The sequence below is a fragment of the Triticum aestivum genome, chromosome 7B, assembly GCF_018294505.1.
Source record: "Triticum aestivum cultivar Chinese Spring chromosome 7B, IWGSC CS RefSeq v2.1, whole genome shotgun sequence".
In the NCBI taxonomy this organism is placed as follows: Eukaryota; Viridiplantae; Streptophyta; class Magnoliopsida; order Poales; family Poaceae; genus Triticum; species Triticum aestivum.
The window spans coordinates 63,855,328-63,883,044 of record NC_057813.1 but is presented as its reverse complement, the minus strand read 5'-3'; the positions used below and the strand labels follow the sequence as shown (position 1 = coordinate 63,883,044).

The following is a 27,717-nucleotide window of genomic DNA, read 5'->3' as shown; positions in this document are numbered from 1 at the left end:
GTTTTATTTTATTTTCTTTCCTTTGGGGGTCGAGAAGACCATATTGAAAATGCTTAGTGGCTCTCCTATGCATGATTGTTTATTTAATTTAGAGCCCATATTATGTTATCTTCTCTTTTGAGTTGAATGCTTGTAGATTCCAGGTTAGTCCAATGCACATGCACTCTTATTATTATACACATCGTTCGGTTGTGCAAGTGAAAGGCAATAATGACGATATATGATGGACTTATTGGGATGAGAAAAGCTGGTATGAACTCGACCTCTCTTGTTTTTGTAAATATGATGAGTTCATCATTTCTGAGTAAGCTATTATGAAGTAAACATATTTGCAATGACATTTAGAGATTATAGTTGCTTGTGCCTTGCTTGATTAGCTATGAGTTATAATGGTTTACCTTGCATGCCAACATGCTATTGGAATGATTATGATGTGGTATGATGGGATGGTATCCTCCTTTAAATGAATTGAGTGACTCAACTTGGCACATGTTCACGCATGTAGTTGAAACAAATCAACATAGCCTTCACGATATTTTTGTTCATGGTGGATTATATCCTACTCATGCTTGTATTCGGTGTGAATTAATTTAATGCATGTTTATGACTGTTGTCGCTCTCTCAGTTGGTCGCTTCCCAGTCTTTTGCTAGCCTTCACCCGTACTAAGTGGGAATACTACTTGTGCATCCAAACTCCTTAAACCCCGAAGTTGTTCCATATGAGTCCACTATACCTTCCTATATGCGGTATTTACCTGCCGTGCCAAGTAAATTTGTATGTGCCAAACTCCAAACCTTCAAATGAAATTCTGTTTTGTATGCTCGAGCAGCTCATGTTACAACTAGGGCTGCCTATATCTTCCATGCTAGGTGGGTTATTCTCACGAGGAGTGGACTCCGCTCCTCATTCACGAGAAAGGGCTGGTAACCGGGATGCCCAGTCCCATGATCCAAAAAGATCAAAGCAAATCAAAATAATTAAACAAAACTCCCCCAGGGCTATTGTTAGTTGGAGGTACTCGTTGTTTCGAGCAAGCCATGGATTGATGCTTGTTGGTGGTTGGGGGAGTATAAACCTTTACCATTCTGTTTGGGAACTGCCTATAATGCATGTAGTATGGAAGATACAACCATCTCATAGTTGTTGCATTGACAGTGAAAGTAGGCCGCTCAAAATGTTATTCAATCTCTGTTTTAAAATCGAGCTCTGGCACCTCTACAAATCCCTGCTTCCCTCAGCGAAGGGCCTATCTATTTACTTTTATGTTGAGTCATCACCCTTCTTATTAAAAGCACTCGCTGGAGAGCACACTGTCATTTGCATTCATTACTATTGGTTTATATTGGGAATGACTTGACTGGATCTCTTTTACCATGAATTACAATGTTTAGTCAGTCCTTGATCTTTAAAGGTGCTCTGCATTTATGTTTTGCGGTCTCAGAAAGGGCTAGCGAGATACCATTTTGTTATATCATGTTATAATTATTTTGAGAAAGTGTTGTCATCCGAGTTTTATTATTATGGCTCGCTAGCTGATTATGCTATTGATATGAGCAATTGTGAGAGCTAAGTGTTATTATGAGTATGGTTAGTTCATAATATTTGCTGAAACTTGAATGCTGGCTTTTCATGTTTACAACAACAAGAGCAAACAGAGTTTGTAAAAGTTTTTCTCTATCACTTTCAGTTTATCAACTGAATTGCTTGAGGACAAGCAAAAGTTAAAGCTTGGGGGAGTTGATACGTCTCCAATGTATCTACTTTTCCAAACACTTTTGACCTTGTTTTGGACTCTAATTTGCATGATTTGAATGAAACTAACTCGGACTGACGCTGTTTTCAGCAGAATTGCCATGATGTTGTTTTATGTGTAGAAAAGAAAGTTCTCGGAATGTCCTGAAAATCCACGGAGGCACTTTTTGGAATTAATAAGAATTTCTGGGTGAAAGAAATACACCAGGGGGCCCAGGGCCTGTCCACGAGACAGGGGGGCGCGCGCGCCCCCTATCTCGTGGCCCCCCTGGACCTCCACCGACCTCAACTCCAACTCCATATATTCCGTCTCGCGGAGAAAAAAACCAGAGAAAAAGTTGCATCACGTTTTACGACACGGAGCCGCCGCCAAGCCCTAATCTCTCTCGGGAGGGCTGATATGGAGTCCGTTCGGGGCTCCGGAAAGGGGGATTCGTCGCCATCGTCATCATCAACCATCCTCCATCACCAATTTCATGATGCTCACTGCCGTGCGTGAGTAATTCCATCGTAGGCTTGTTGGACGATGATGGGTTGGATGAGATTTACCATGTAATCAAGTTAGTTTTGTTAGGATTTCATCCCTAGTATCCACTATGTTCTGAGATTGATGTTGCTATGACTTTGCTATGCTTAATGCTTGTCACTAGGGCCCGAGTGCCATGATTTCAAATCTGAACCTATTATGTTTTCATGAATATATGTGTGTTCTTGATCCTATCTTGCAAGTCTATAGTCACCTATTATGTGTTATGATCCGACAACCCCGAAGTGACAATATTCGGGATACTTCTCGGTGATGACCGTAGTTTGAGGAGTTCATGTATTCACTATGTGTTAATGCTTTGGTCTGGTTCTATATTAAAAGGAGGCCTTAATATCCCTTAGTTTCCACTAGGACCCCGCTGCCACGGGAGGGTAGGACAAAAGATGTCATGCAAGTTCTTTTCCATAAGCACGTATGACTATTTACGGAATACATGCCTACATTACATTGATGAATTGGAGCTAGTTCTGTGTCACCCTATGTTATAGCTATTACATGAGGAATTGCATCTGGCATAATTATCCATCACCGATCCATTGCCTGCGAGCTTTTCATATATTGTTCTTCGCTTATTTACTTTTCCGTTGCTACTGTTACCATTACTATCATACTAGTTTGCTACTAAATAATTTGCTGCAGATACTAAGTTATCCAGGTGTGGTTGAATTGACAACTCAACTGCTAATACTCAAGAATATTCTTTGGCTCCCCTTGTGTCGAATCAATAAATTTGGGTTGTACTTCACCCTCGAAAGCTGTTGCGACCCCCTACACTTGTGGGTTATCAGCCCCCTCCCCCGTATATAAAGGGGAGAGGAAGAGAGGGCCGGCCAAGGAGGAGGCGCGCCCAAGGGGGGGGGGGCAATCCTACTCCAAGTAGGTTTGCCCCCCCTTTCCTATTCCAAGAAGGAGAAGGGGGAAGGAGGAGGTGGAGAGAAGGAAGGAGAGGGGGGCCGCTGCGCCTTCCCCTTGTCTAATTTGGATTGGGGCAAGGGGGCCGCGCGCCACCTCCTAGATGCCCTCTCTCTTCTCCATAAAGGCCCATGAGGCCCAATAGCTTCCCGGGGGGGTCTGGTAATATAACTGTCGTCGAAAGCTTAAGCGTGCGGACCCTACGGGTTCGAGAACAATGTAGACATGACTGAGAACCGTTTCCGGTCAATAACCAATAGCGGAACCTGGATGCTCATATTGGCTCCCACATATTCTACGAAGATCTTTATCGGTCAAAACGCATAACAACATACGTTCTTCCCTTTGTCATCGGTATGTTACTTGCCCGAGATTCGATCGTCGGTATCTCCATACCTAGTTCAATCTCGTTACCGGCAAGTCTCTTTACTCGTTCCGTAACACATCATCCCGCAACTAACTCATTAGTTACATTGCTTGCAAGGCTTATAGTGATGTGCATTACTGAGAGGGCCCAGAGATACCCCTCTCCGACAATCGGAGTGACAAATCCTAATCTTGATCTATGCCAACTCGACAAGTACCATCAGAGACACCTATAGAGCACCTTTATAATCACCCAGTTATGTTGTGACGTTTGGTAGCACACAAAGTGTTCCTCTGGTATTCGGGAGTTGCATAATCTCATAGTCATAGGAACATGTATAAGTCATGAAGAAAGCGATAGCAATATACTAAACAATCAAATGCTAAGCTAACGGAATGGGTCAAGTCAATCAAGTCATTCTCTAATGATGTGATCCCGTTAATCAAATGACAACTCATGTCTATGTCTAGGAAACTTAACAATCTTTGATTCAACGAGCTAGTCAAGTAGAGGCATACTAGTGACACTTTGTTTGTCTATGTATTCACACATGTACTAAGTTTCCGGTTAATACAATTCTAGCATGAATAATAAACATCTATCATGATATAAGGAAATATAAATAACAACTTTATTAATGCCTCTAGGGCATATTTCCTTCAATTATTGATGTGTACTTTACAAGTATTCATAGTAGCCCCTGGGTATTTGATACTGGTTCAGTTGCTGTGATTAGTAACTTCAAACATGAGTTATAAAATGAACAGAGACTAGTTGAGGGAAAGGTGATGATGTGTGTTGGAAGTGATTCCAAGGTTGATAAGGTCACCATCGCACACTCCCTTTACCTTCGGGATTAGTGTTGAACCTAAAATAAATGTTATTTGGTGTTTGCGTTGAGCATAATGTGATTGGATCATGTTTATTGCAATACGGTTATTCATTTAAGTCAAAGAATAATTGTTATTCTGTTTACATGAATAAAACCTTCTATGGTCATACACTCAAGGTGAAAGGTTTATTGAATCTCAATTGTAGTGATACACATATTCATAATATTGAAGCCAAAAGATGAAAGGTTAATAATGACAGTGCAACTTATTTGTGGCACTACCATTTAGGTCATATTGGTGTAAAGCGCATGAAGAAACTCCATGATGGTGGGCTTGTGGAATCACTTGATGCTTGCGAACCATACCTCATGGCAAGATGACTAAGACTCCGTTCTTCGGAACAATAGAGCGAGCCACTAACTTATTGGAAATAATACATACTGATGTATGCGGTCCGATGAGTGTTGAGGCTCGCGGCGGGTATCGTTATTTTCTGACCTTCACAAATGATTTGAGCAGGTATGGGTCTATCTACTTAATGAAACACAAGTTTGAAACATTTGAAAAGTTCAAAGAATTTCAGAGTGAAGTGGAGAATCATCATAACAAGAAAATAAAGTTTCTACGATCTGATCATGGAGGCGAACATTTGTGTTACGAGTTTGGCCTTCATTTGAAACAATGTGGAATAGTTTCGCAATTCGTGCCACCTGGAACACCATAGCGTAATGGTGTGTCCGAACATCGTAACCGTACTTTATTAGATATGGTATGATCTATGATGTCTCTTACCAATTTACCACTATCATTTTGGGGTTATGCATTAGAGACAGCTGCATTCACATTAAATAGGGCACCGTCTAAAAATTCATTGAGACGACACCATATGAACTGTGGTTTAGCAAGAAACCTAAGCTGTCGTTTCTTAAAGTTTTGGGTTGCGATGCTTATGTGAAAAAAAAATTCAGCCTAATAAGCTCAAACCAAATTGGAGAAGTGCATCTTCATAGGATACCCAAAAGATAATATTGGGTACACCTTCTATCACAGATCCAAAGGCAAGATCTTTGTTGCTAAGAGTGGATCCTTTCTAGAGAAGGAGTTTCTATCGAAAGAAGTGAGTGGGAGGAAAGTACAACTTGAGGAGGTAATTGTACCTTCTCTCGAATTGGAAAGTAGCTCATCACTGAAATCAGTTCCAGTGATGCCTACACCAATTAGTGAGGAAGTTAATGATGATGATCACAAAACTTCAGATCAAGTTATGACCGAACCTCGTAGGTCAACCAGAGTATGATCCGCACAAGAGTGGTACGGTAACCCTGTTCTGGAAGTAATGTTGCTAGACCATGATGAACCTACGAACTATGAGGAAGTGATGATGAGCCCAGATTCTGGCAGATGGCTTAAGGCCATGAAATCTGAGATAGAATCCATGTATGAGAACAAAGTGTGGACTTTGGTGGACTGGCACGATGATCGTCAAGCCATTGAGAATAAATGGATCTTCAAGAGGAATACGAACGCTGATAGTAATATTACTATCTACAAAGCTTGACTTATCGAAAAGGGTTTCTGACAAATTCAAGATGTTGACTACGATGAGATTTTCTCACTCGTATCGATGCTTAAAGTCTGTACGAACCATGTTAGCAATTGCCGCATTTTATGAAATCTGACAAATGAATATCAAAACTGCATTCCTGGATCGGTTATATATGATACAACCAGAAGGTTGTAGCGACCAGACCTCAAACAGTCTGATCTCTGTGCATCAGTGTCATCCCTGGATCGGTAATGCTTACACGCATAGTACTCGAGGATTTATAACAGAGTAGCAATCACACACGTATTACATCGAGTGTCTCAAAAGAGAACTTATTACAATAATATGGCTTAAGGCCATCTAAAATCGATAAAAACGGAAGGCTTGGAAGATAAAGTGAGTCCATCAACTCCAACGGCATCACTGAGTGAAAGACAACGACCTATGGCACCTTACTCGTCGTCTGAAAAGTCTGCAACATGAACGTTGCAGCCCGAAACGGGTCAGCACATGGAATATGCTGGCAATGTAACACATAGAGTAATGAACAGAATAAATGCTATCACTACATGCATATTTGGCTGGTGGAAAGCTCTATGGTTACAGTTTTGCATAAAGCCAATTTTTCCCTACAACAAAGGAATAAATTTTATTTAACTAACATGGTGGTTGTTAAACATTGAGAAGGTTCCTCCAACTCAATCCCAATTAAACATCATCATTAAACCCAATCAAATTATATTTAGAGTGATGAGATCAACATGATAATCCAAGAACCAGATACTCAAGATGTCCATATCCGGGGACACGGCTAATCATGATCAGGTTGTACACTCTGCAGAGGTTTGCGCACTTTTCCCCACAAGACTCGAACACATCCATGGTCGGAGATTCGAGACACAGTCTTTCTGAAGCATTAACTCTCTACTCTGGGTAGACAATACAACCTACAACCCACTACATCTGCTAGTCTACCTCTTCAAGAGCTTCACGCAACTTACTCAACTATGCCAGAGCCCATATTGGCTTGTGGCTGCACACGGAAGTTTCTAGCATGAATAATCTTATGATCCCTTTGAGCCTAGGTGGCGGACCGTAGGATGATCACATGGGTACTTCGGGAGGTCCTAGGACAACACTGGATTCTCCAGGTGCCCTAACAACCACTGGGTACTCCAGGGTGCCTCAAGCAATCCACCCAGATGTGTATTCAAGTAGCTACCTTAAGTTAACCATTAATTAACAATACTCACATCTGTCATGGATACACTCACCCAAACCACATCTACGAGCATAGCATAGCAATATAAGCATAATGTAGAAGTAACTCCCAAAGGTTTGATAATAAACAGGGCAATAGGTTCTAACTCATCATCTACTTCCCAAAACCCACATGTTAAACAGATCCTAACCATGCAATTGTTTAAGGGTTGATCTAATGCAATAAAACTGTGCAGTAAAGAGGTATGATCAAAGTGTTACTTGCCTTGCTGATGATCCGTGAAACCTAGAGACTCGTAGTAGCACGCTTCACACTCCGGGTACTCTATCGCAAACAAACAAAGCATACAATAAGCACTCAAACTAGAAGCACGGGTAAAACTCAAATAAGAAATCTAACCAAAAAGTTCAACTGAAGAACTCCAGTTTGCAAAAAGAATTAAATCAAACGAAGCAACAAAACTCAAACGGCGAAAGAAACAAGATCCGTGTACTAATCTGGACTAAAGTCAAATTTTACAGTACCAAAATCTTGTTCAAGTTGATTAAACAGAAAGAGGGCTTAGAGACGAAGATCTAGGTGCTTGAATCGCCTGATTCCGATAAACGAGCGAAAAGATAAACTAAAATGAAGATCAGGGCAGAAATCACGACCGAAAATAATCGCGAAAAAACCCTGAAAAAAGAAAAACTGACAAACAGGCTAACGAGCGAACGTTCACTGTCTGCGACTAACGGGTGAACACCGTTCGTTAAAAAGAACGTATGGACGAACATCCACTATTTAACTAAACCGGAAAAAAATATAATCGATCTAATAAAAAAGGAGCTAGGTTTTTGAAATAAAACCGAACAGTTTTCTCGAATAAACCGGCGGCTACCTCGGCAAACATGACGGAGGCGGTGGCAGGAAACTCTGGCAGGGCGGCGGCGGGCAACTCTGGCGGGGCGGCTCCGGCGGCGGCGGCGGGGTCAGCGGCGGGGTGGTGTGGCGGCGGCGGGGTCGACGGCGGCGCGGGACTGCGGCGACGGCGAGACGACGCGGCGGCGGCAGCGACGAATCCGATGGCGGCGGCGCAGATTTCAAGGCGGGCGGGGCGGCTAGGGTTTCGGGTGGGGTGGCGGCGGCTCGGGCCTTCACGCCTTTAAAGGGCCGGCCGGGCTAGTGTCCCACACGGACACGGCCCGGTTAGGTCGGTTCTTTTTTTCTTAAAATATTCCGACACGCAGAAAATCAATTAAAAGAAATACTAAACGGACTCCAAAAATCCTGAAATAAAGTTTCCCCGTGCTCTAAAAATATAGAGGACAAAGTGAACATTTATTTGGTCCTCTAATGCAATTTTGAAAGACGCATTTTTCCTAATTCAAAAAAATTGCGATAAAACTCTAAATAAAATTCTTATTTGATTTTAATATTTTCCCTTCAATATTTCTTTATTTTGGGGAAGTCATTTTATCCCCTCTCTTTATTTTTCATATATGAAATATTCGAAGAGAAAAATAATTAAAATCAAACGATCCTCTTTTCAAAATTTGAGAAAACTAAAATATGAAAATAACGAAATCCCCAACTCTCTTCGTGGGTCCTTGAGTTGCGTAGAATTTCTAGGATCAACCCAAAATGCAATAAAATATGATATGCAATGATGATCTAATGTATAACATTCCAAATTGAAAATTTGGGATGTTACAAATCTACCCCCCTTAAGATGAATCTCGCCCTCGAGATTCGGGTTGGCTAGAAAATAGGTGAGGGTGGTCCTTCCGTAGGTCTTCTTCTCGTTCCCAGGTGGTTTCATCCTCGGCATGGTGGCTCCACTAAACTTTACAGAACTTGATAACCTTGTTGCGTGTGACTCGGCTAGGAAACTCGAGAATCTTCACTGGTTTCTCCTCATAGGTCAAATCGCTATCCAACTAAATCGCTTCCAATGGCATTGTATCTCTCAGAGGGATATCGGCCATCTCTGTATGGCACTTCTTCAACTGGGAAACCTGGAACACATCATGAACTCCTGACAATCCTTTGGGCAACTCCAACTTGTAAGCAACTTCTCTCATACGTTCCAAAACTTAGTATGGTCCCACAAAACATGGTGCTAACTTTCCCTTAACTCCAAAACGCTTAACTCCTCGAAGTGGGGACACACGAAGATACACTCTGTCTCCAACTTCGTAAACTATCTCCTTGCATTTAGAATCCGCATAGCTCTTCTGCCTGGACTAGGCTACCTTGAGTCTATCGTGAATCAGCTTAACCTTCTCTTCAGACTCTTTAATCAAATCTGGTCCAAACAACTGACGATCTCCAACTACATCCCACAACAACGATGTCTTGCACCTCCTTCCGTACAAAGCTTCAAAAGGGGCCATCTTCAAACTGGCTTGATAACTGTTATTGTAAGAGAACTCTGCATATGGCAAATTGTCGTCCCAACTAGATCCATAATCTAGCACACAAGCTCTCAACATGTCCTCCAGAATCTGATTGACTCTCTCGGTCTGTCCATCTGTCTGTGGATGAAAGGCTGTACTGATCTCTAGCCTGGTACCCAAAGTCTCATGCAACTGATTCCAGAGCTTTGAGGTAAACTGGGTTCCTCTATCTGATACAATGGTCCTCGGAACTCCATGCGGACATACGATCCTGGTCATGTATATCTTTGCCAACTTAGCACTGGTGTAAGTGGTCTTCACTGGGATGAAATGAGCTACCTTCGTGAACCGATCGACTACAACCCATATCAAGTCATAGCCTGAATGAGTCCTGGGCAATCCCGTGATAAAATCCATGCCTAGATTATCCCACTTCCATTCGGGTATCGGCAATGGCTGTAGCAATCCTACTGGCTTCTGATGCTCTGCCTTCACTCTCTGACATACATCACAAATTGCTACATACTCTGCAATATCCTTCTTCATTCCGGTCCACCAGAAACTGTCCTTTAAATCCAGATACATCTTGGTATTTCCTGGGTGAAACGAATACGGCGAATCATGGGCCTCCTGCAGAATCAACTTCCTGATCTCCAGGTCATTAGGCACATATACGCGGTCCTCAAACCATAACGTATCATGCTCATCCTCACGAAATCCTTTAGCCTTTCCTTTGCTCATCCTTTCCTTTATCTCGACAATCTCCTTGTCCGTCTTCTGAGCTTCTCTGATCTTATCCATCAAAGTAGACTGAATTTCCAATGCTACTACATAGCCTCTCGGAACTATCTCCAAACATAGCTCACGAAGTTCCTTTGCTAACTCCTTGGGTAATTCTCTGGTCATGAGTGTATTGACATGACTCTTGCGGCTCAACGCATTGGCTACTACGTTAGCCTTTCCGGGATGATAATGCAACCTCATATCATAATCCTTGATGAGGTCCAACCATCTCCTCTGCCTGAGATTTAACTCCTTCTGCATGAAGATATACTTCAAACTCTTGTGGTCTGTGTACACCTCACAATGGTTTCCGATGAGAAAATGTCTCCATGTCTTCAACGCATGCACTACGGCTGCTAACTCCAAATCGTGTGTAGCATAATTCAACTCATGGGGTTTAAGCTGTCGTGAGGCATATGAAACAACTCTTCCCTCCTGCATAAGCACTGCTCCAAGTCCTCGACGAGAAGCGTTGCAATACACTTGATAATCCTTGCGTTAATCTGGAAGAGTCAACACTGGAGTTGTAACCAAACGTTTCTTCAATTCCTAAAAACTGGCCTCACATTCTTCAGTCCATTTGAACTTGGTGTCCTTCTTCAACAACTCCGTCATGGGCTTTGCAATCTTCGAGAAATTCTCAATGAACCTCCTGTAGTATCCTACGAGTCCAAGAAAACTCCGGATCTCTCCAACTGACGTGGGTGCTTCCCAATTTGTCACTGTGACAACCTTGGTGGGGTCTACTGCTATTCCTTCTCCGGATATAACATGTCCGAGGAATCCAACTTCCATCAACCAAAACTCACACTTGCTGAACTTGGCATAGAACTGATGTTCTCTGAGCTTCCCAAGTACCAAACACAAATGCTCCTTATGCTCCTCTTCATTCTTCGAGTAGACTAATATGTCATCGATGAACACCACGATGAACTTATCCAAAAACTCCATAAACACCTTGTTCATCATGTTCATGAAATAGGCAGGTGCGTTAGTCAAACCAAATGACATAATGGTATACTCATATAGCCCGTACCTTGCGGTAAAAGCTGTCTTAGGTATATCCTGCTCTCGAATCTTCAACTGGTGGTATCCTGATCGCTGATTGATCTTGGAAAATACTTTAGATCCTTGCAACTAGTCAAACAAATCATTGATCATCGATAGTGGGTACTTGTTCTTGATTGTCATTTCATTCAACCCACGATAATCAACAACCATCCTCAACGATCCATCTTTCTTCTCCACTAGAAGCACTGGTGATCCCCAAGGTGACGAACTTGGGAGAATATAGCCTTTATCCAGTAACTCCTTAATCTGCTTCTTAATTTCCTCCAAATCCTTTGCGGGCATCCGATACGGTCTCTTAGATATTGGCCCTGTGCCTGGCAAAAGCTCAATCAAAAACTCAATGCCTCTATCTGGTGGCATGCCTGACAACTCTTCTAGAAATACATCAGGGAAATCCTTCACCACTGGTACTTCCTCCTGTACAACTCCTGATAAGGAATTCACTTGAGTCCTCTTCGGCACATGCCAGGATACATACTTGATCCTTCTTCCTTCTGGGGTGGTGAGCAAAATCGACTTACTGGCGCAGTCAATGTTCCCTCCATACTTCGATAACCATTCTTGCCTAATATCACATCCAGTCCTTGTGACTCCAATACTATTAGGTCTGAGGGGAACACGTAGTTACCAATCCTTAATGGTAACCGATCACACTATAGGCTAGCCATATACTCTGCTCCTGGCAAGGTTACTAACATGGGTGACCTAAGGGCTTGGGTTGGTAGGTTAAACTTATCCACAAATCCCCTTGATATGTATGAATGCGATGCACCAGTATCAAAAAGAACGATTGCAGTAAATGACTTAACCAAAAACTTACCTATTACTGCATCGGGTTGCGCTTTAACCTCCTCCATGCTAACGTGGTTCACTTGTCCCCTGTTGAAAGGGTTGGGCTTCTTCCCAGAGCTTCCATTGCCATTTCCATTCTTTGCTTCAGAATACTCCGTGGCGTAATGTCCATTCTTCCCGCACTTGAAACAAGTAATATGACTTAGATCCTTCTTGGCGGGCGTTGCTAGGTTGGAACGGTTCTGACCGTTACTTCCTCCATTCCCATTCCCATTCTTGGGGCCAATATGGTTATGAGAACTCCCTCAATTGGAATTTATGGACTCCATGGTTATGGTGAAGGTGGTCTCCCGAGTTCGGGGTAAAACGGGGTCTCTGCTGAGCTCCAGAATTGTACTTCCCTTGTCCATACTTCCTCTTGCGGTTGTCTATCTTCTGCTGCTTCCCTTCAATCATGAGAGCTCTATCTACCAACTCCTGGTAGTTGTTAAAGGTTGCCACCATCAACTGCATGCTCAGCTCATCATTCAGTCCTTCCAGAAACTTCTCCTGCTTAGCTGCATCTGTAGCGACGTCATCTGGGGCATAACATGCTAACTTACTAAAATCATCCACATACTGGACCACTGTGCGTCCTCCTTGGCGCAAGTTGAGAAACTCGCGCTTCTTCATGGCCATTGCTCCTGCTGAAACATGGGTAGTGTGAAAAGCCTGCTGAAACTGGTCCCATGTGGGAGTGTCGATGGGGTAAGTGGTTGTGAAATTCTCCCACCAAGATGTTGCGGGTCCATCAAGCTGACGTGCGGCAAAATGCGCTCTCTCCGCATATGTGCATCCTGAAGTGGTCAACTCCCTTCCAATCTTGCGGAGCCAATCATCTGCAACTATTGGCTCGGTGCTACTAGAGAACACTGGTGGATTCAGCCTTAGAAAACGGGCTAAGTGATCAACAGGTGGTGGTGGTGGGTTGTTGTTGTTGTTGTTGTTGTTGTTGTTGTTGTTCCCCTGATTCTGGTTCTGGACTAGTAGCTTCATCAGGGTATTCTGCTACTGGATCAACTGAGTGAGCTCCGGTGGGAAAACAAATCCATTGTCGCGTCTCGGAGGCATCTGATGGGTTTAGAAAAGATGAGAAAATAGAATAGAATGAGGTCTAGAGGGAAAACACTACCCATATGCACATGAGACAAACACAGTCATATCACTTCAATCAATTCAAACAAGGGCATACATCGGTCTAACTATCGTTACAAGAAGTGCTCAGACTATAGTATATACATGGGGGAATACTACTACTGGTATGGTGGTCAACTAGTAGTTTTAATCAGTGGAAGACTCCATGATATCTGCTCCAGCTTCATCAACATAGTCATCATCACTATCATCGGGGTTTGAGTCGGTGTCGTCGATGATGATGTAGTTCTCCGGACAAGTGGAATCGTCGTCTTCTCCTCCTGGCGCGGGGTCTCCCATGAATACTCCTAGCTTCCTCGTCAAATCGCCATTCTTCTCCATGAGTATCGTCATTTACTCCTCATATTCATCGCGTGTAGACTTGAGTTCTCCCTCCATCTCCGTGATCCTGGTCATTGCCTTCTTCAAATCTATCATGGTTGCGCACATCTGGTTCTCCTGGCGATGAATGTGCTGGTTTAACTCCTCGATGAAAGCTGCAATAGACCTGTCCCTCCTGGTGCTGATCATCTCTCATTACTCATCTCGGCGCCCACAGATCTGGTAGATAGTATCCTTGAGATCCTTGTGGTAAACTTCTCCAATGCGTCCCATGGTGATGTGGGCTGCCATGCTCTTTCCTAGACTCTAGGTTGGTGCATCAAAGGAAAACTCTATGGGCTCAGTGACTGGCATGAACGTCCTTCCTGGAACTTGAACTTGAATCATCCAACACTCCTCTTCTGGTAAAGTGGCGATGTAGGTCCCGGTGAAGCTTGGTATTCTGATGTTCAGGTATCTAGTGACTTCCTTCAAGTGTCGACCAAAAGGTGTATCTTCATCCGGTTGCGTAAACTTGTTCCTTGCATCCGCCAACTATAGAGTAGAAAAGGGAGAGGAGTCAGAAATGAGAAGAGAGTAGTGATCTAGGGTTTTAGCTTAGTGGTCGTGTCCTACAGTCAGTGTGGGCTCTGATACCATCTTGTAGCGACCAAACCTCAAACAGTCTGATCTCTGTGCATCAGTGTCATCCCTGGATTGGTAATGCTGACACGCATAGTACTCGAGGATTTATAATAGAGTAGCAATTACACACTTATTACATCGAATGTCTCAAAAGAGAACTTATTACAATAATATGGCTTAAGGCCATCTAAAATCGATAACAGCGGAAGGCTTGGAAGATAAAGTGAGTCCATCAACTCCAACGGCATCACTGAGTGAAAGACAATGACCTATGGCACCTTACTCGTCGTCTGAAAAATCTGCAACATGAACGTTGCAGCCCGAAACGGGTCAGCACATGGAATATGTTGGCAATGTAACAAATAGAGTAATGAACAAAATAAATGCTATCACTACATGCATATTTGGCTGGTAGAAAGCTCTATGGTTACAGCTTTTCATAAAGCCAATTTTTCCCTACAACAAAGGAATGAATTTTATTTAACTAACATGGTGGTTGTTAAACATTGAGAAGGTTCCTCCAACTCAATCCCAATTAAACATCATCATTAAATCCAATCAAATTATATTTAGAGTGATGAGATCAACATGATAATCTAAGAACCAGATACTCAAGATGTCCATAACCGGGGACACGGCTAATCATGATCAGGTTGTACACTCTGCAGAGGTTTGCGCACTTTTCCCCACAAGACTCGAACACATCCATGGTCGGAGATTCAAGACACCATCTTTGTGAAGCATTAACTCTCTACTCTGGGTAGACAGTACCACCTACAACCCACTACATCTGCTAGTCTACCTCTTCAAGAGCTTCACGCAACTTACTCAACTATGCCAGAGCCCATATTGGCTTGTGGCTGCACACAGAACTTTCTAGCATGAATAATCTTATGATCCCTTTGAGCCTGGGTGGCGGACCGTAGGATGGTCACACGGGTACTCCGGGATATCCTAGGACAACACTGGATTCTCCAAATGCCCTGACAACCACTAGGTAGTCCAGGGTGCCTCAAGCAATCCACCTAGATGTGTATTCAAGTAGCCACCTTAAGTTAACTATTAATTAACAATACTCACATCTGTCATGGATACACTCACCCAAACCACATCTACAAGCATAGAATAGCAATATAAGCATAACGTAGAAGTAACTCCCAAAGGTTTGATAATAAATAGGGAAATAGGTTCTACCTCATCATCTACTTCCCAAAACCCACATGTTAAACAGATCCTAACTATGCAATTGTTTGAGGGTTGATCTAATGCAATAAAACTAGGTAGTAAAGAGGTATGATCAAAGTGTTACTTTCCTTGCTGATGATCCGTGAAACCTAGAGACTCGTAGAAGCACGCTTCGCACTCCTGGTACTCTATCGCAAACAAACAAAGCATACAATAAGCAACCAAACTAGAAGCATGGGTAAAACTTAAGTAAGAAATCTAACCAGAAAGTTCAACTAAAGAACTCCGGTTTGCAAAAAGAATCAAATCAAACAAAGCAACGAAACTCAAACGACGAAAGAAACAACATCCGTTTACTAATCTGGACTAAAGTCAAATTTTACAGTACCAAAATCTTATTCAAGTTGATTAAACAGAAAGAGGGCTTCGAGACGAAGATCTAGGCACTTGAATCGCCTGATTCTGATAAACGAGCAAAAAGATAAACTAAAACGAAGATCAGGGCAGAAATCGCGATAAAAAATAATCGCGAAAAAACCCTGGAAAAAAGAAAAACTGACGAACAGGCTAACGAATGAACGTTTGCTGTCTGCGGCTAACGGGTGAACACCGTTCGTTAAAACGAACGTACAGACGAACATCCGCTATTTAACTAAACCGGAAAAAAAACCGATCTAATAAAAAAATGATTCTAGGTTTTCGAAATAAAATCGAACGGTTTTCTCGAATAAACCGGAAGTTACCTCGGCAAACATGACGGCAGCGGCGGTGGGAAACTCCGGCGGGGCGGCGGCAGGCAACTCCGGCGTGGCGGCGGCGGGGTGGTGCGGCGGCGGCGCGAGACTGCGTTGACGGCGAGACGACGCGGCGACAGTGGCGACGACAAATCCGGCAGCGGCAGCGTGGATTTCGAGGCAGGGCGGGGCAGCTAGGGTTTAGGGTGGGGTGGCGGCGGCTCGTGCCTTCGCGGCTTTAAAGGGCCGGCCGGGCTAGTGTCCCAGGTGGACACGGACGGGTTAGGTCGGTTCGTTTTAAAAAAAAATATTTCGACACGCAGAAAATCAATTAAAAGAAATACTAAACGGACTCCAAAAATCCTGCAATAAATTTTCCCGGTCCTCTAAAAATATAGCGGACAAAGTGAACATTTATTTAGGCCTCTAATACAATTTTGAAAAACGCATTTTTTTCTTAATTCAAATAAAATAGCGATAAAACTCCGAATAAAATTCTTATTTGATTTTAATACTTTCCCTTCCATATTTGTTTATTTTGGGGAAGTAATTTTATCCCATCTCTTTATTTTTCATATATGAAATACTTGAAGAGAAAAATAATTAAAATCAAACGATCCTCTTTTCAAAATTTGAGAAAACTCAAATATGAAAATAACAAAATCCCCAACTCTCTCTGTGGGTCCTTGAGTTGCGTAGAATTTTTAGGATCAACCCAAAATGCAATAAAATATGATATGCAATGATGATCTAATGTATAACATTCCAAATTTTCAATTTGGGATGTTGCAAAGGTTTTGTCAATCCTAAAGGTGCTAACAAAATGTGCAAGCTCCAGCGATCCATCTATGGACTGGTGCAAGCATCTCGGAGTTGGAATATACGCTTTCATAAGTTGATCAAAGCATATAGTTTTATACAGACTTGCGGTGAAGCCTGTATTTGCAAGAAAGTAAGTGGGAGCACTATAGCCTTTCTGATAAGTATATGTGAATGACATATTGTTGATCGAAAATAATGTAGAATTTTCTGGAAAGCATAAAGGAGTGTTTGAAAGGAGTTTTTCAAAGATGGCTTACCAGCTGAGAAATTCGTCAATCAAAAATAAACGTTTCCCATATGCAAGTCGCTTGAAAAATGATTTTGGGTCAGTCGATTTTTTCCCATTGATTCCTGCTTTGAGATGATTTGCTACTGGGCTTAAGCCCATTAATTATACATCCTAGGCCTCCCCCCTCTCCCTCTAGTTTTAAATTATGTTTTTCTATTTTATGCATTTGTCCTTTTATTTTTTATTTCCATTATTAGTTGGTTTTTATTTTTATTTTCTTTTGTATGTAATTTTGGGATGTTTGATGAGTGTAAATGTGTATACACATAAATACTATGAAACATGTGCAAAAGTTACACTATTATATAATATTTTTTTGCATAGTATAAAAGAAGCAATTATAGTGCAAAGTTGTGCGCAAATTTTAAAAAAATCGTCATCTTTTATCTTAAAGTGTAATACAAATGGCTCCAATTGGAGGAGCTTCCTCTGCGTCCGTGTAAGTGGTTGGAAATTATATTCCAATGATTGATGTTGTAGAGCAAAAGTTTGGTTTCGAAGAAAGATTTAGTTGAGTTTACCTCAACTCCTTCCCAAAAGGTTTTTTGGCACAATTTGACATGTACTTATGCTCTTGTACAATGCAAGGTGCTTACAAGAGGTGCTTGGAGAAATAAATCAGGCTTTTTTTAAACAGGTGTTATTTGTAGAGGGTAGACGCTTAACTAAGTGTCTCTCCTGTAGGAATAGGCACGGATGCTTCAGAAAAATCCGGTTTATTTTCCTAAGCACCTCTCTAAACATCTAGCATTGTACAAGGCCTAATATAACTACGGTTTTACTATATTTAATTGATAGCTTAGCATTACCTTTTAATATAGATGATACAGTACAGCCATGCTGGATTTCAACTATTTAATACTATAGATATTTGAAGAAAAAACTATTTAATATAGATGATATTGTACAACAATGCTGGATTTCAACTATTTAATATAGATCATTCACAAAAAATACTGTTTAATGTAGTAGATGATACTGTACAGCCATGCTGGATTTCAACTATTTAATATAGATATTTGAAGAAAAACTATTAAATATAGATGATACTGTACAGCAATGCTGGATTTCAACTATTTAATTAGATCATTCACAAAAAATACTGTTTAATGTAGTAGATGATAATGTACAGAAATGCTGGATTTCAACTATTTAATACAGACCATTCACACAAAAAAAACTACTTAATACAGATGATTCAATCTTTCAGTTTCGAGAAAAATAAAAATAATACTTTTCTTTTTTTTTAAACAAGAAAATAATACTACGAGTCACCCCCAAGACAGAAGTGTACAACGAGTCTGCGCAGTTGCGTAATCTTTCAAAATGTTTGACGTAGCTGTTGCTTCCGTTCTCGGTCTTCAATAATCATCATAGTCAAATCCGCTGGTTGTCCGTTGTCGCGCCAGGAACGCACAAGACAAAACCTATAGAAGATTTAAAATCTTAAGGCCCATTTTCCAACACCCATGTTCAGAATACAAAACTATACACGTACCACTAACTATTGATCATGTGGTGCCAACATGTATTACAAAACAGTCGATTTGCTTGTCCCGTTCGATCGCTCTCATCTGAATGCCACATGCAAAATAAAGAAAGGAGCAAAAACGAAAACAAGTAGGAGTACTGTGCCCTACTTTGACCTTGACCTCGGTGCTGGGGATAGCCACTGTGCTATCGTCCAACGAAAGCGTCCAAGATATACCTCACTATCGACTGAGCTGTTACACTCGTTGGCTGTACGTTGGCTGTATGCATGGCACCTAGCCAAGAGCCCAAGACGCACTAGTATTTCTCCAAATCTTCGTGAACAAATGCCGTGGATTCATGGCCCCTCTTGGTGATGTAGATTCTCGTATCCATCCACACTAATGCTCGCTGTCCCAGAGAAGCGAAGGCGTAATCTTTCTTGCAACCTCTCTTGAACTACGTAGTTCCCACGGAGAGTTGTCAACCGTGCACAATTTTGACATCTCCATATGGCACAGTCAGTTCCATCTGCAAGTGTTGCATCTCATTGTCAACAGTGGTGGTGGTGTGCTACCGCCTACCATCACCACTGCAGCCTCTCAAACACATGTGCACCACTCCATGGAAGAAGAAGGGGACATCAAACGTCGAGCGTCAAGCTGATACGCATCGCTGTGACCATCTTGTTCACTCTTTTCTTGGGCGTGCGCATCAAACTGATACAGTGGCGTGCGCATGCGCATGCGCGCTCTGAAACTGCAATCGGTGTGACCTGCCCACTGGCGCTCACGCGGAAGGCGCTGCCTATAAGAGGCGTGCTTATGCGTGCGGATACGCATAAGCCACAGGCTCGTGATTGATTATTAAACTAACCAGCTAGTAGTTCATGTTTGCCTCTGACTCTGACTGACAGAGGGCGTGAGGAGGAGGAGACCACGGTGGGGAAGGGAGCCATGGGGGAGGAGGAGGAGCAGAGGAGCAATGGCGTCGATGGGGGCGGGAGGAAGAACGGAACCAACAAGTACGCGGTGGCCTGCTCCATCATCGGTTCCATCATCTCCATCCTCATGGGCTACGGTGAGCACAAGGGAGCATCATCTTCAACCCTCTACTCTGCATGTGAAGTGAACGATGGAGCGTGTTAATGGGTGTGTGGCGTTGTGGACGCAGACAGCGGCGTGATGAGCGGCGCGATGCTGTTCATCAAGGAGGACCTCAAGACCAACGACACGCAGCTGCAGGTGCTCGCCGGCATCCTCAACGTCTGCGCGCTCGTGGGCTCCCTCACCGCCGGCCGCGTCTCCGACTGGGTCGGCCGGCGCCTCACCATCTCGCTCGCCGCCTGCATCTTCCTCGCCGGGTCCGTCCTCATGGGCCTCGCGCCCAACTTCGCCACGCTCCTGGTCGGCCGCTGCGTCGCCGGCGTCGGCGTCGGCTACGCTCTCATGATCGCGCCGGTGTACGCCGTCGAGATCGCGTCGGCGGAGATCCGCGGCTCGCTCACCTCGCTCCCCGAGATCTGCATCAGCTTCGGCATCCTCATAGGGTACGTGGCCAACTACTTCCTCGCCAAGCTGCCGCTGGTCTACGGCTGGCGCACCATGCTGGGGCTCGGCGCGCTCCCCAGTGCCGCGCTCGCCGTCGGCGTCCTTGCCATGCCGGAGTCGCCCCGGTGGCTCGTCATGCAGGGCCGAGCCGAGGAGGCGCTCGTTGTTCTCCTGAAAGTCTGCAACACGACGGAGGAGGCCGACGTGCGGCTCGCGGACATCAAGAGCGCCGCCGGGTTCGTCGAGGGCGACGTCGCGCCCGCGCCTCCCAGCGGCGGCAAGGGCGTGATGAAGGAGATGTTCCTGCACCCGACGCCGGCCGTCCGTCGCATCCTCGTGGCCGCCCTAGGCGTACACTTCTTCCAGCATCTGACGGGCATCGAGGCCGTGGTGCTGTACAGCCCGCGGATCTTCAAGGCGGCCGGCATCGCCACCCGCAACCAGATCCTGGCGGCCACCATCGGCGTGGGCGTGACCAAGACGGTGTTCATCATGGTGGCGATCCTGCTCGTGGACCGCGTCGGCCGGCGGCCACTCTACCTCTCCAGCCTCGCCGGCATCATCGCGTCGATGGCCTGCCTCGGCCTGGGCCTCACCGTCATCGAGCGGTCGGCGCCGCACCACGGCGCGCCGTGGGCGGTAGCGCTGGCCATCGCCGCGGTGTTCACCTTCGTGGCCGCCTTCTCCATCGGCGTGGGGCCCATCACGTGGGCCTACAGCTCGGAGGTGTACCCGCTGCGGCTGCGCGCGCAGGGCGCCAGCGTCGGCGTGGCCATCAACCGCATAATGAACGCCGGCGTGTCCATGACCTTCGTCACCCTGTACAAGGCGATCACCATCGGCGGCGCCTTCTTCCTCTTCGCGGGCCTGGCGGTGGTGGCCGCCGCCTTCTTCTACTTCTTCTGCCCGGAGACGCAGGGCAGGGCGCTGGAGGAGATCGAGGAGGTGTTCAGCCGCGGGTGGCGCGCGCGGCAGAGGCAGCAGGCGCCGTCGCCGTCGTCGGTGGAGCTGCCGCCGGTGCCCGACAGCAAGGCGCGGCCGTGATCGCTGATGGAATGCTACTAGTAGTCCTATGTAGTGTTTGACGCTATCTGTGCCAGAGTTGGCATTATGCCCGTATGACATGAACTGTTCAGGAGATGGAAAAGTGAATTGTCCTCGTATGATTTTAGCTTTTATAGTGCTGCACTTCGGAGGGTTTAAACATGATTGTAACCTAGCAGTATGTATAGTAGCTGTCCTAAGTCTTGCCCTGACTTATCCAAATCGATCGTTAACTTTGAGAAGAGCATTTGAACTGTGTTATACTATCCTATTTGGAAGTACTACAAGTCCTAAATAGTATAATCTCCACTGTAAATCAAATCTCTACAATTACTAAGCTCCCATGAAATGGAGCCCTCTTGTTGATCATGGACTTTGGTCAAATGATGGACCCCACCAAAGCTGGTTTTCTAGCCAATGATTACTACATGGCAATGTATTAGTACAAGCGAATGTAAAACTGATTTTCTTGACTTGATTGTTCGTTTTTTTGTTTGGGTCGACCGCGTCGTTCAACAATGCCCGACGCATTTTTTCACCATCCATTTAATAAACAATTTTAAAAACACGTGTTCGAATTAAACATAAGTAAGCATTAAATGGCCGGTCAGTCGCCGGCAAAAATCCACTTAAACATTAATCAAACATAAAAAAACAAGTAAACGCGCCTCCCAACCACCTAGCACATTGCCCTAGGTGTCACCATCGTCACCGTCGTCGCCGGTAAGGTCTACGAAGGCTGGGGGCGGCCCAGCCCATGGGAATGCAGTCTCCCACACCACCCGCGCCGACTCCTACAGCCTATGCCCCATTAGGAACATTGTTGTGCGGTGCGCCCTCCTCCCGCTCCTGCTCCCAGCGCTCTTCCTCCACCTCCCGTGCCCAGCAGGCATGGCGCTCCTCCTCCTCGTGCTCGGCTTGCATCCAGCGCTCGCCGTCCGCGTGCTCCTCAGATAGGTGGAGCTGTCCCCAGTGCTCCAAGTAGGCCTCCTCTTGCTCTGACATGGCGCCCAGCGCGATGGGCGGCACGCTCACCCACTCGCGGAGGATGCCGACCCACACGTACATTTCCGACTCCGGCTCTGTGGGCAGCATGGGCGTGAGCGTGAGCGCCTGTGTGTCCTTCTCGTGAGGGCCTTGGGCTCGGGCAGCAGCGGAGCGTAAGCGCGGTCCCCCGCCGCCGACAGCGTGTGTCCTCGCGCTAGCTCTCCTCCAAGTCGCACTGGAGCGCCACCTCCAATGTGGCCTGGTGGGCCGCCGCCTCCCCCTCCTCCAATGCCATCTCCGAGGGCAGCGACACGAACCCAAGCTTAAGCAGCATGCTACCGCGGCGGGCCACTCATGCTCCATGGTGAACCAAGCTTCCCGGTTGGGGCAGTCTTGCACATAGGCAGGGTCACGCCGATGCTCTGGCGTCAGGAGGGCGCTGCGCTTGCACACCTCCTCCGCGTGCGCTTGCACCAACCGCGCCACCGCCAGCATCGGGATGCGATGCGCGGGTCAAGGTGCTAGCCATGTAAGAGGTCAACATCTAGCCACGACAGTGGTTGGCGGTAATGCCAGTGCCAACGCGCTTGGTGCACCTTGATGTATAGCCGGTCCCGTGGCCGGCGACCACTAGCCGCACGGGGATTATCGTGTAGGCTGACGGGGGCAGCGACGGTGGAGGCTGCATGCGGGACGAGCTGGCGTCGGCGTCGGGTTTGCCCTTGCCCTTGCTCTTGCTGAAGATAACCATGGCTAGCGCTTGCACTGTCGGCGTCGAGGGGAGCGAGCGTGGCCGAATGTGGATGGGAAGGAGAAGTGTATGACCTCCCCCCCCCCCCCCACACACACCCACACTTGCATTACGAAGGACGAGCACGTCGGATGCTTCTAGATGTTTCCATGCGGGCTCAGGTTAGGTGGTGGTTGCAATGACTACGACTGCGTGGAGTAGTTGTGTTGTCGACGCGCGAGCCCAAGGCGGACATCAAAAGGATACGCGGTGCGTCCGTCTCGTACTCTCGTGTCAGCGTGGACATAAATCGGACGCAAATTTGGACCACAAATACGTCCAGACAGGCAGCGAGTGGACAACTTTTGGGTTCGGTTCGCCGCGTAGGGCCGGTATTTTCATCTGTTTGGACGCAAACTGACATGCGTGAACAATTTAGGTCGGCACCCTTGGAGTTCCTCTAATTTATGTCAACATCTGCTTGTTGCAAGGGAATAATTGACGTCAAGAGCTCATTTGTTGATGTCTACTTCAAATTGATGGCTTGATTCCGTTGGAGCAATTGGGTTTAACCCAAAATTTTGAAATGTTTTTTGTTGGTTTCGGCCGAAGAGTTTGGTTTGTATAAATTTGGATTGTGTTGGTAAGTTTCATTAATTTGCATGGTATAGGTCTTATACATTTCCCTAGCCGGCTTGCATGTTTGTTGATGAGCGGTGCTGGTCCAATTTCTTTATTTGTTTAGAAGTTTTGCCGAATGTTGAATGGCGGATCTGAACATTATATATTTTCAAATACTGTTGCTTAACTTTTTTTACTTCCCCTTGCCATATCTTATAATTTAATGTTCTAAATTCTCTAGGAATGTTGGCTCCTGGTACATTAGGGCTTTGGGGAGCTGATGGGCCCACCTGTAAGAGAGTGGATCGCCCATGCATTATTTGCTTGAATCCACTCCCAGGCGAACGTGACATTCATATATTGATTGATGTGTTATACATAAGAATATCACAATCACCCACAAAACAATTTTGTTCACCTCATAGATAGATATTATCTCTATAGAGCAAGAGCGGAGCCAACAAAAAAGAAAATCATCAGTGCAATTAAAAGTTATCTTAACTCAAATATCATGCCAAGTAAAAAGTAAGGCTTAACTCATGTCTGACGACGGCGCGGCAAAGCGCGCGTCAACCTCTAGTGAAATTCTACATTTGCTCTAAATGAGACCACCTTCTTATTTGACCAGGGTTTTCGGATCGTTGGAAAAACAAGCAATGCCATTTTCCAAAATAATCCAATCCAGATTAATAGCATGACTATAGTTCTAACAAAACGGAGAACTAACATATGTAGGGATTTGCATGAATACAAACACAATATCCAATAAAAGGAGGAACATAAGTCAGAGACGGGTTCCAGAGGCCTACTGACATACTCCCTCCGTCCAGAAATACCTGTCGCACGGATGGATGTATCTAGACGTATTTAAGTTCTAAATACATCTATTTTTATTCATTTCTCCGACAAGTATTTTCGGACGGAGGGAGTATGATGCATGAGTGAGGATGATGGAGGAGGAGAATGGGTGTATTAGTCATCTTCTCCTACTCTAAGGAGGAGTCTTAACTTAATCCAACCCTCAATGTCTTAGTTTTTACCCCCACCGTCCCATCATGTAAGACATTGTGTCAAAAAATGTCTTACATTATGGGGCAGGGAGTAGTTTACAAGGCGGACCGCTTTTATTCAATTATTAGAACGGTTGCACGTAGAGAAGCGGTATGAAATTTGTTTTTTCCGCAAAGTTTGTATCTTGCCGACATCGAGAGATCCATTTGTCTCGCCTACATAATCGACGAAGTGGACCGGCCTAATAAGTGTGATACGAGCTGTTTTCTGAAGCTTCCAATAGTGGTTCATGGAATCTTACACCTGGTTTTGGCCAGTTTTGGGAAGGTTTCACGCGCCTTTTTCCTTTTTGTATTTTTCTATATCGATTTTTAGTAGTACTTTTGGGTTTTCCATTTTTCTATTACTTTATTCCTTTTTATTTTAAAAAATATATGTTGTCACCTTTTTTGAATGTTGAACTTTCATATAAAAGTTGAACATTCTTTAGATACACTTTGAACATTTTTTAAATAGATGTTGACCACTTTTATCAAAATACATGTGGAACTTTTTTGTAAAATGGAAATTGAATATTTGGAAATGGACCGTGGACTCTTTTAAACACACACTGAACACTCTTAAGTAACTAGGAGAATAAATTGTATATTGTATGAACTTGTTTTAGAAATGTCATACACACACTTTTAAATGGATGAACATTTTTTAATGTGGTGAAGAATTTTTTTCATGCTATGAATATCTTTTTACAGATTACACAATTGTTTTGCATTACATGAACTTTTTAATGCATGGTGAATTTTCTTTAAAAAATTAAGTAGAATAGATGTGGAAATGTATATAAATTTACAAGTTACCAAAATATAAACAAATGTAAAATAAAATAAAAACTAAAATCAAAGCAACAAGGAAACGGACCTACCTTTTTTAGGCTAATGAAACATACCTACCTAACCGCGAGCGAGCGGCTAGTAGAGCTAGTGAGCGAGTAAGAGCTTGGCCGCCCCATCTAGGGAAGTGCTTGAGGCGACGCCAACATGGGTCTCGCAACGAGGAAACCTAGACGCACCCCATTTTAAGCAGAAGCTATGAGCTTACAATGTACTAATGGACCTATGACATTTTTGGAAATCTAAAATAAATGGGCCTAGAGCCCATAACTTTGAACATAAACTACCTTGCTGCGAAGCCATTTCTAACTGTGAGGTTATGTAATGATGATACGTCCACCACACAATTACACTAAGATTCGTGCATTTATGCTCCCACCTCATGATTGTATCTTTGTATCTCTCAGCCCCCACTCCTTGATCTTAGGCTGGCCATAATGTGAGTATCATAAATAGTATCATACATGCCAACTATATATTTTTCGCTGAGGTGACACACAAATGAGAAAAAAGATGAGTGAGTATCATGATATGACACCATATCATATTAAATGATGTACCATTACGTGTAATGCATTGCAATAAATGATGTCACTATAATAGCAAGTTATAATACTATGCATTTTGAAAGTAATATCATACACTAGTAACGTATTGATGGTACAATATATGATACTTAGCCTCATGTTTACGTTAAAACTAGTGGTCCCACCCATCCCCACCCACCCATGCATGACACATCCTCTCTATCTCTTCCATATGCATGCATGACACGGGCACATCCAAATCTCTCTCATCTCTCACCCAATAAATTAGTGGTTTTTACTTCTCTTTTGATAGCTTTAACCATTCATATCCTTTAAACTAAACTTTGATTTTTGTAATTGTTTATATAATTGATTTTTTGGCGACACGACCGTTAAAACCACACCAACCTTGAATATGTTAAACAAGTTTAAATTTTGCAATTTTAGTCTTACTAAATTAACTAAATATATGGGTTAAGTAATGAAATATAACGACATCATTTTTGTTGGAAAAATGGATAAGGTTGAGATAACTTTCAAATGGTGAAATTGTTGAATACTCTTTCGAAATAGTTTTATTGTTTCATAAAATGTGTGTCAATAATTGCAAAAAGTAGTGAAACATTTTTTTAGATATTTTCTAAAAATGTGAGCATTAATTTCAATTTCATATTTCCTTATTCGATATTTGTTTTTTGAACTAACTAAAATATATTTTTGAAATAATAGAAATGTGTGCTTTGAAAATAATAATTGAAATGGGTCTTTGAAATTAGTTAAAAAGGACCAGTTGCTAAATTTGAAATTGGTGTTTTGATATAAATGGGTCTGTTGACATAATTGAAATTGGTAATTTGAATTGAACTCGATCATTTGAAGCAATTGAAATGGTGTTTCGGAAAAGTCAAAATTAGCTTATTAAAAATTAAATGTCATTTTGAAATTATTGAAATGGAAATTTGGAAATCAATGAAATCGGTCTTTTGAAATAACGGAGATTGATCGTTTGATATAATTTAAATTATATAAGTGTTTTCCAAAAAAATTTGAAATCGGTCTTCTCAAATAATGGAAATGACTCTGTAGAAGTAATTCAAATTGTTGTTTGAAAGAACGGTGGGTATTTAGAAAAGATTTAAATAATTGTATTTGTATTTAAAAACGAAATTGCCAATAAATAATTTAAATGATTTTTTGAAATAGTTGAAATTGGACTTTGAAATTATAGAAATAGTGGAACAATCAACATAACCACATTGAAATAGTAGAAATCATTTTATTAATATAATGAAATGTTGATTTTTTTAATAATTGAATGAAATTGGTTATTTGAAACAATCGGATTGGGTCTTTTGAAAAAAATGAAGTTGATCTTCTGAAATAATTGAAAATAGCCTGTTAAAATTTTAAAATTTTGATTTTTAAATAATAGAAATGGGCTTTTTGAATAATTGAAATGGGTGTTTTCAAATAATTGAAATTGGTGATTTGAAATCATGAAAATGTGTCCCTTG

General features: G+C 43.4%; 1 protein-coding gene across 1 annotated transcript; it reads left to right on the top strand.

Annotated features, from left to right (window-relative positions):
• The first annotated feature begins 19,325 nt into the window (after positions 1–19,325).
• LOC123162306 (probable polyol transporter 6) lies at positions 19,326–21,679 on the top strand. Its single transcript, XM_044580102.1, has 2 exons — positions 19,326–19,923; positions 20,017–21,679. The coding sequence occupies exons 1-2, from the start codon at positions 19,800–19,802 to the stop codon at positions 21,435–21,437; spliced, it is 1,545 nt and encodes a 514-aa protein (XP_044436037.1). The 5' UTR covers positions 19,326–19,799; the 3' UTR covers positions 21,438–21,679.
• Positions 21,680–27,717: the final 6,038 nt, after the last annotated feature.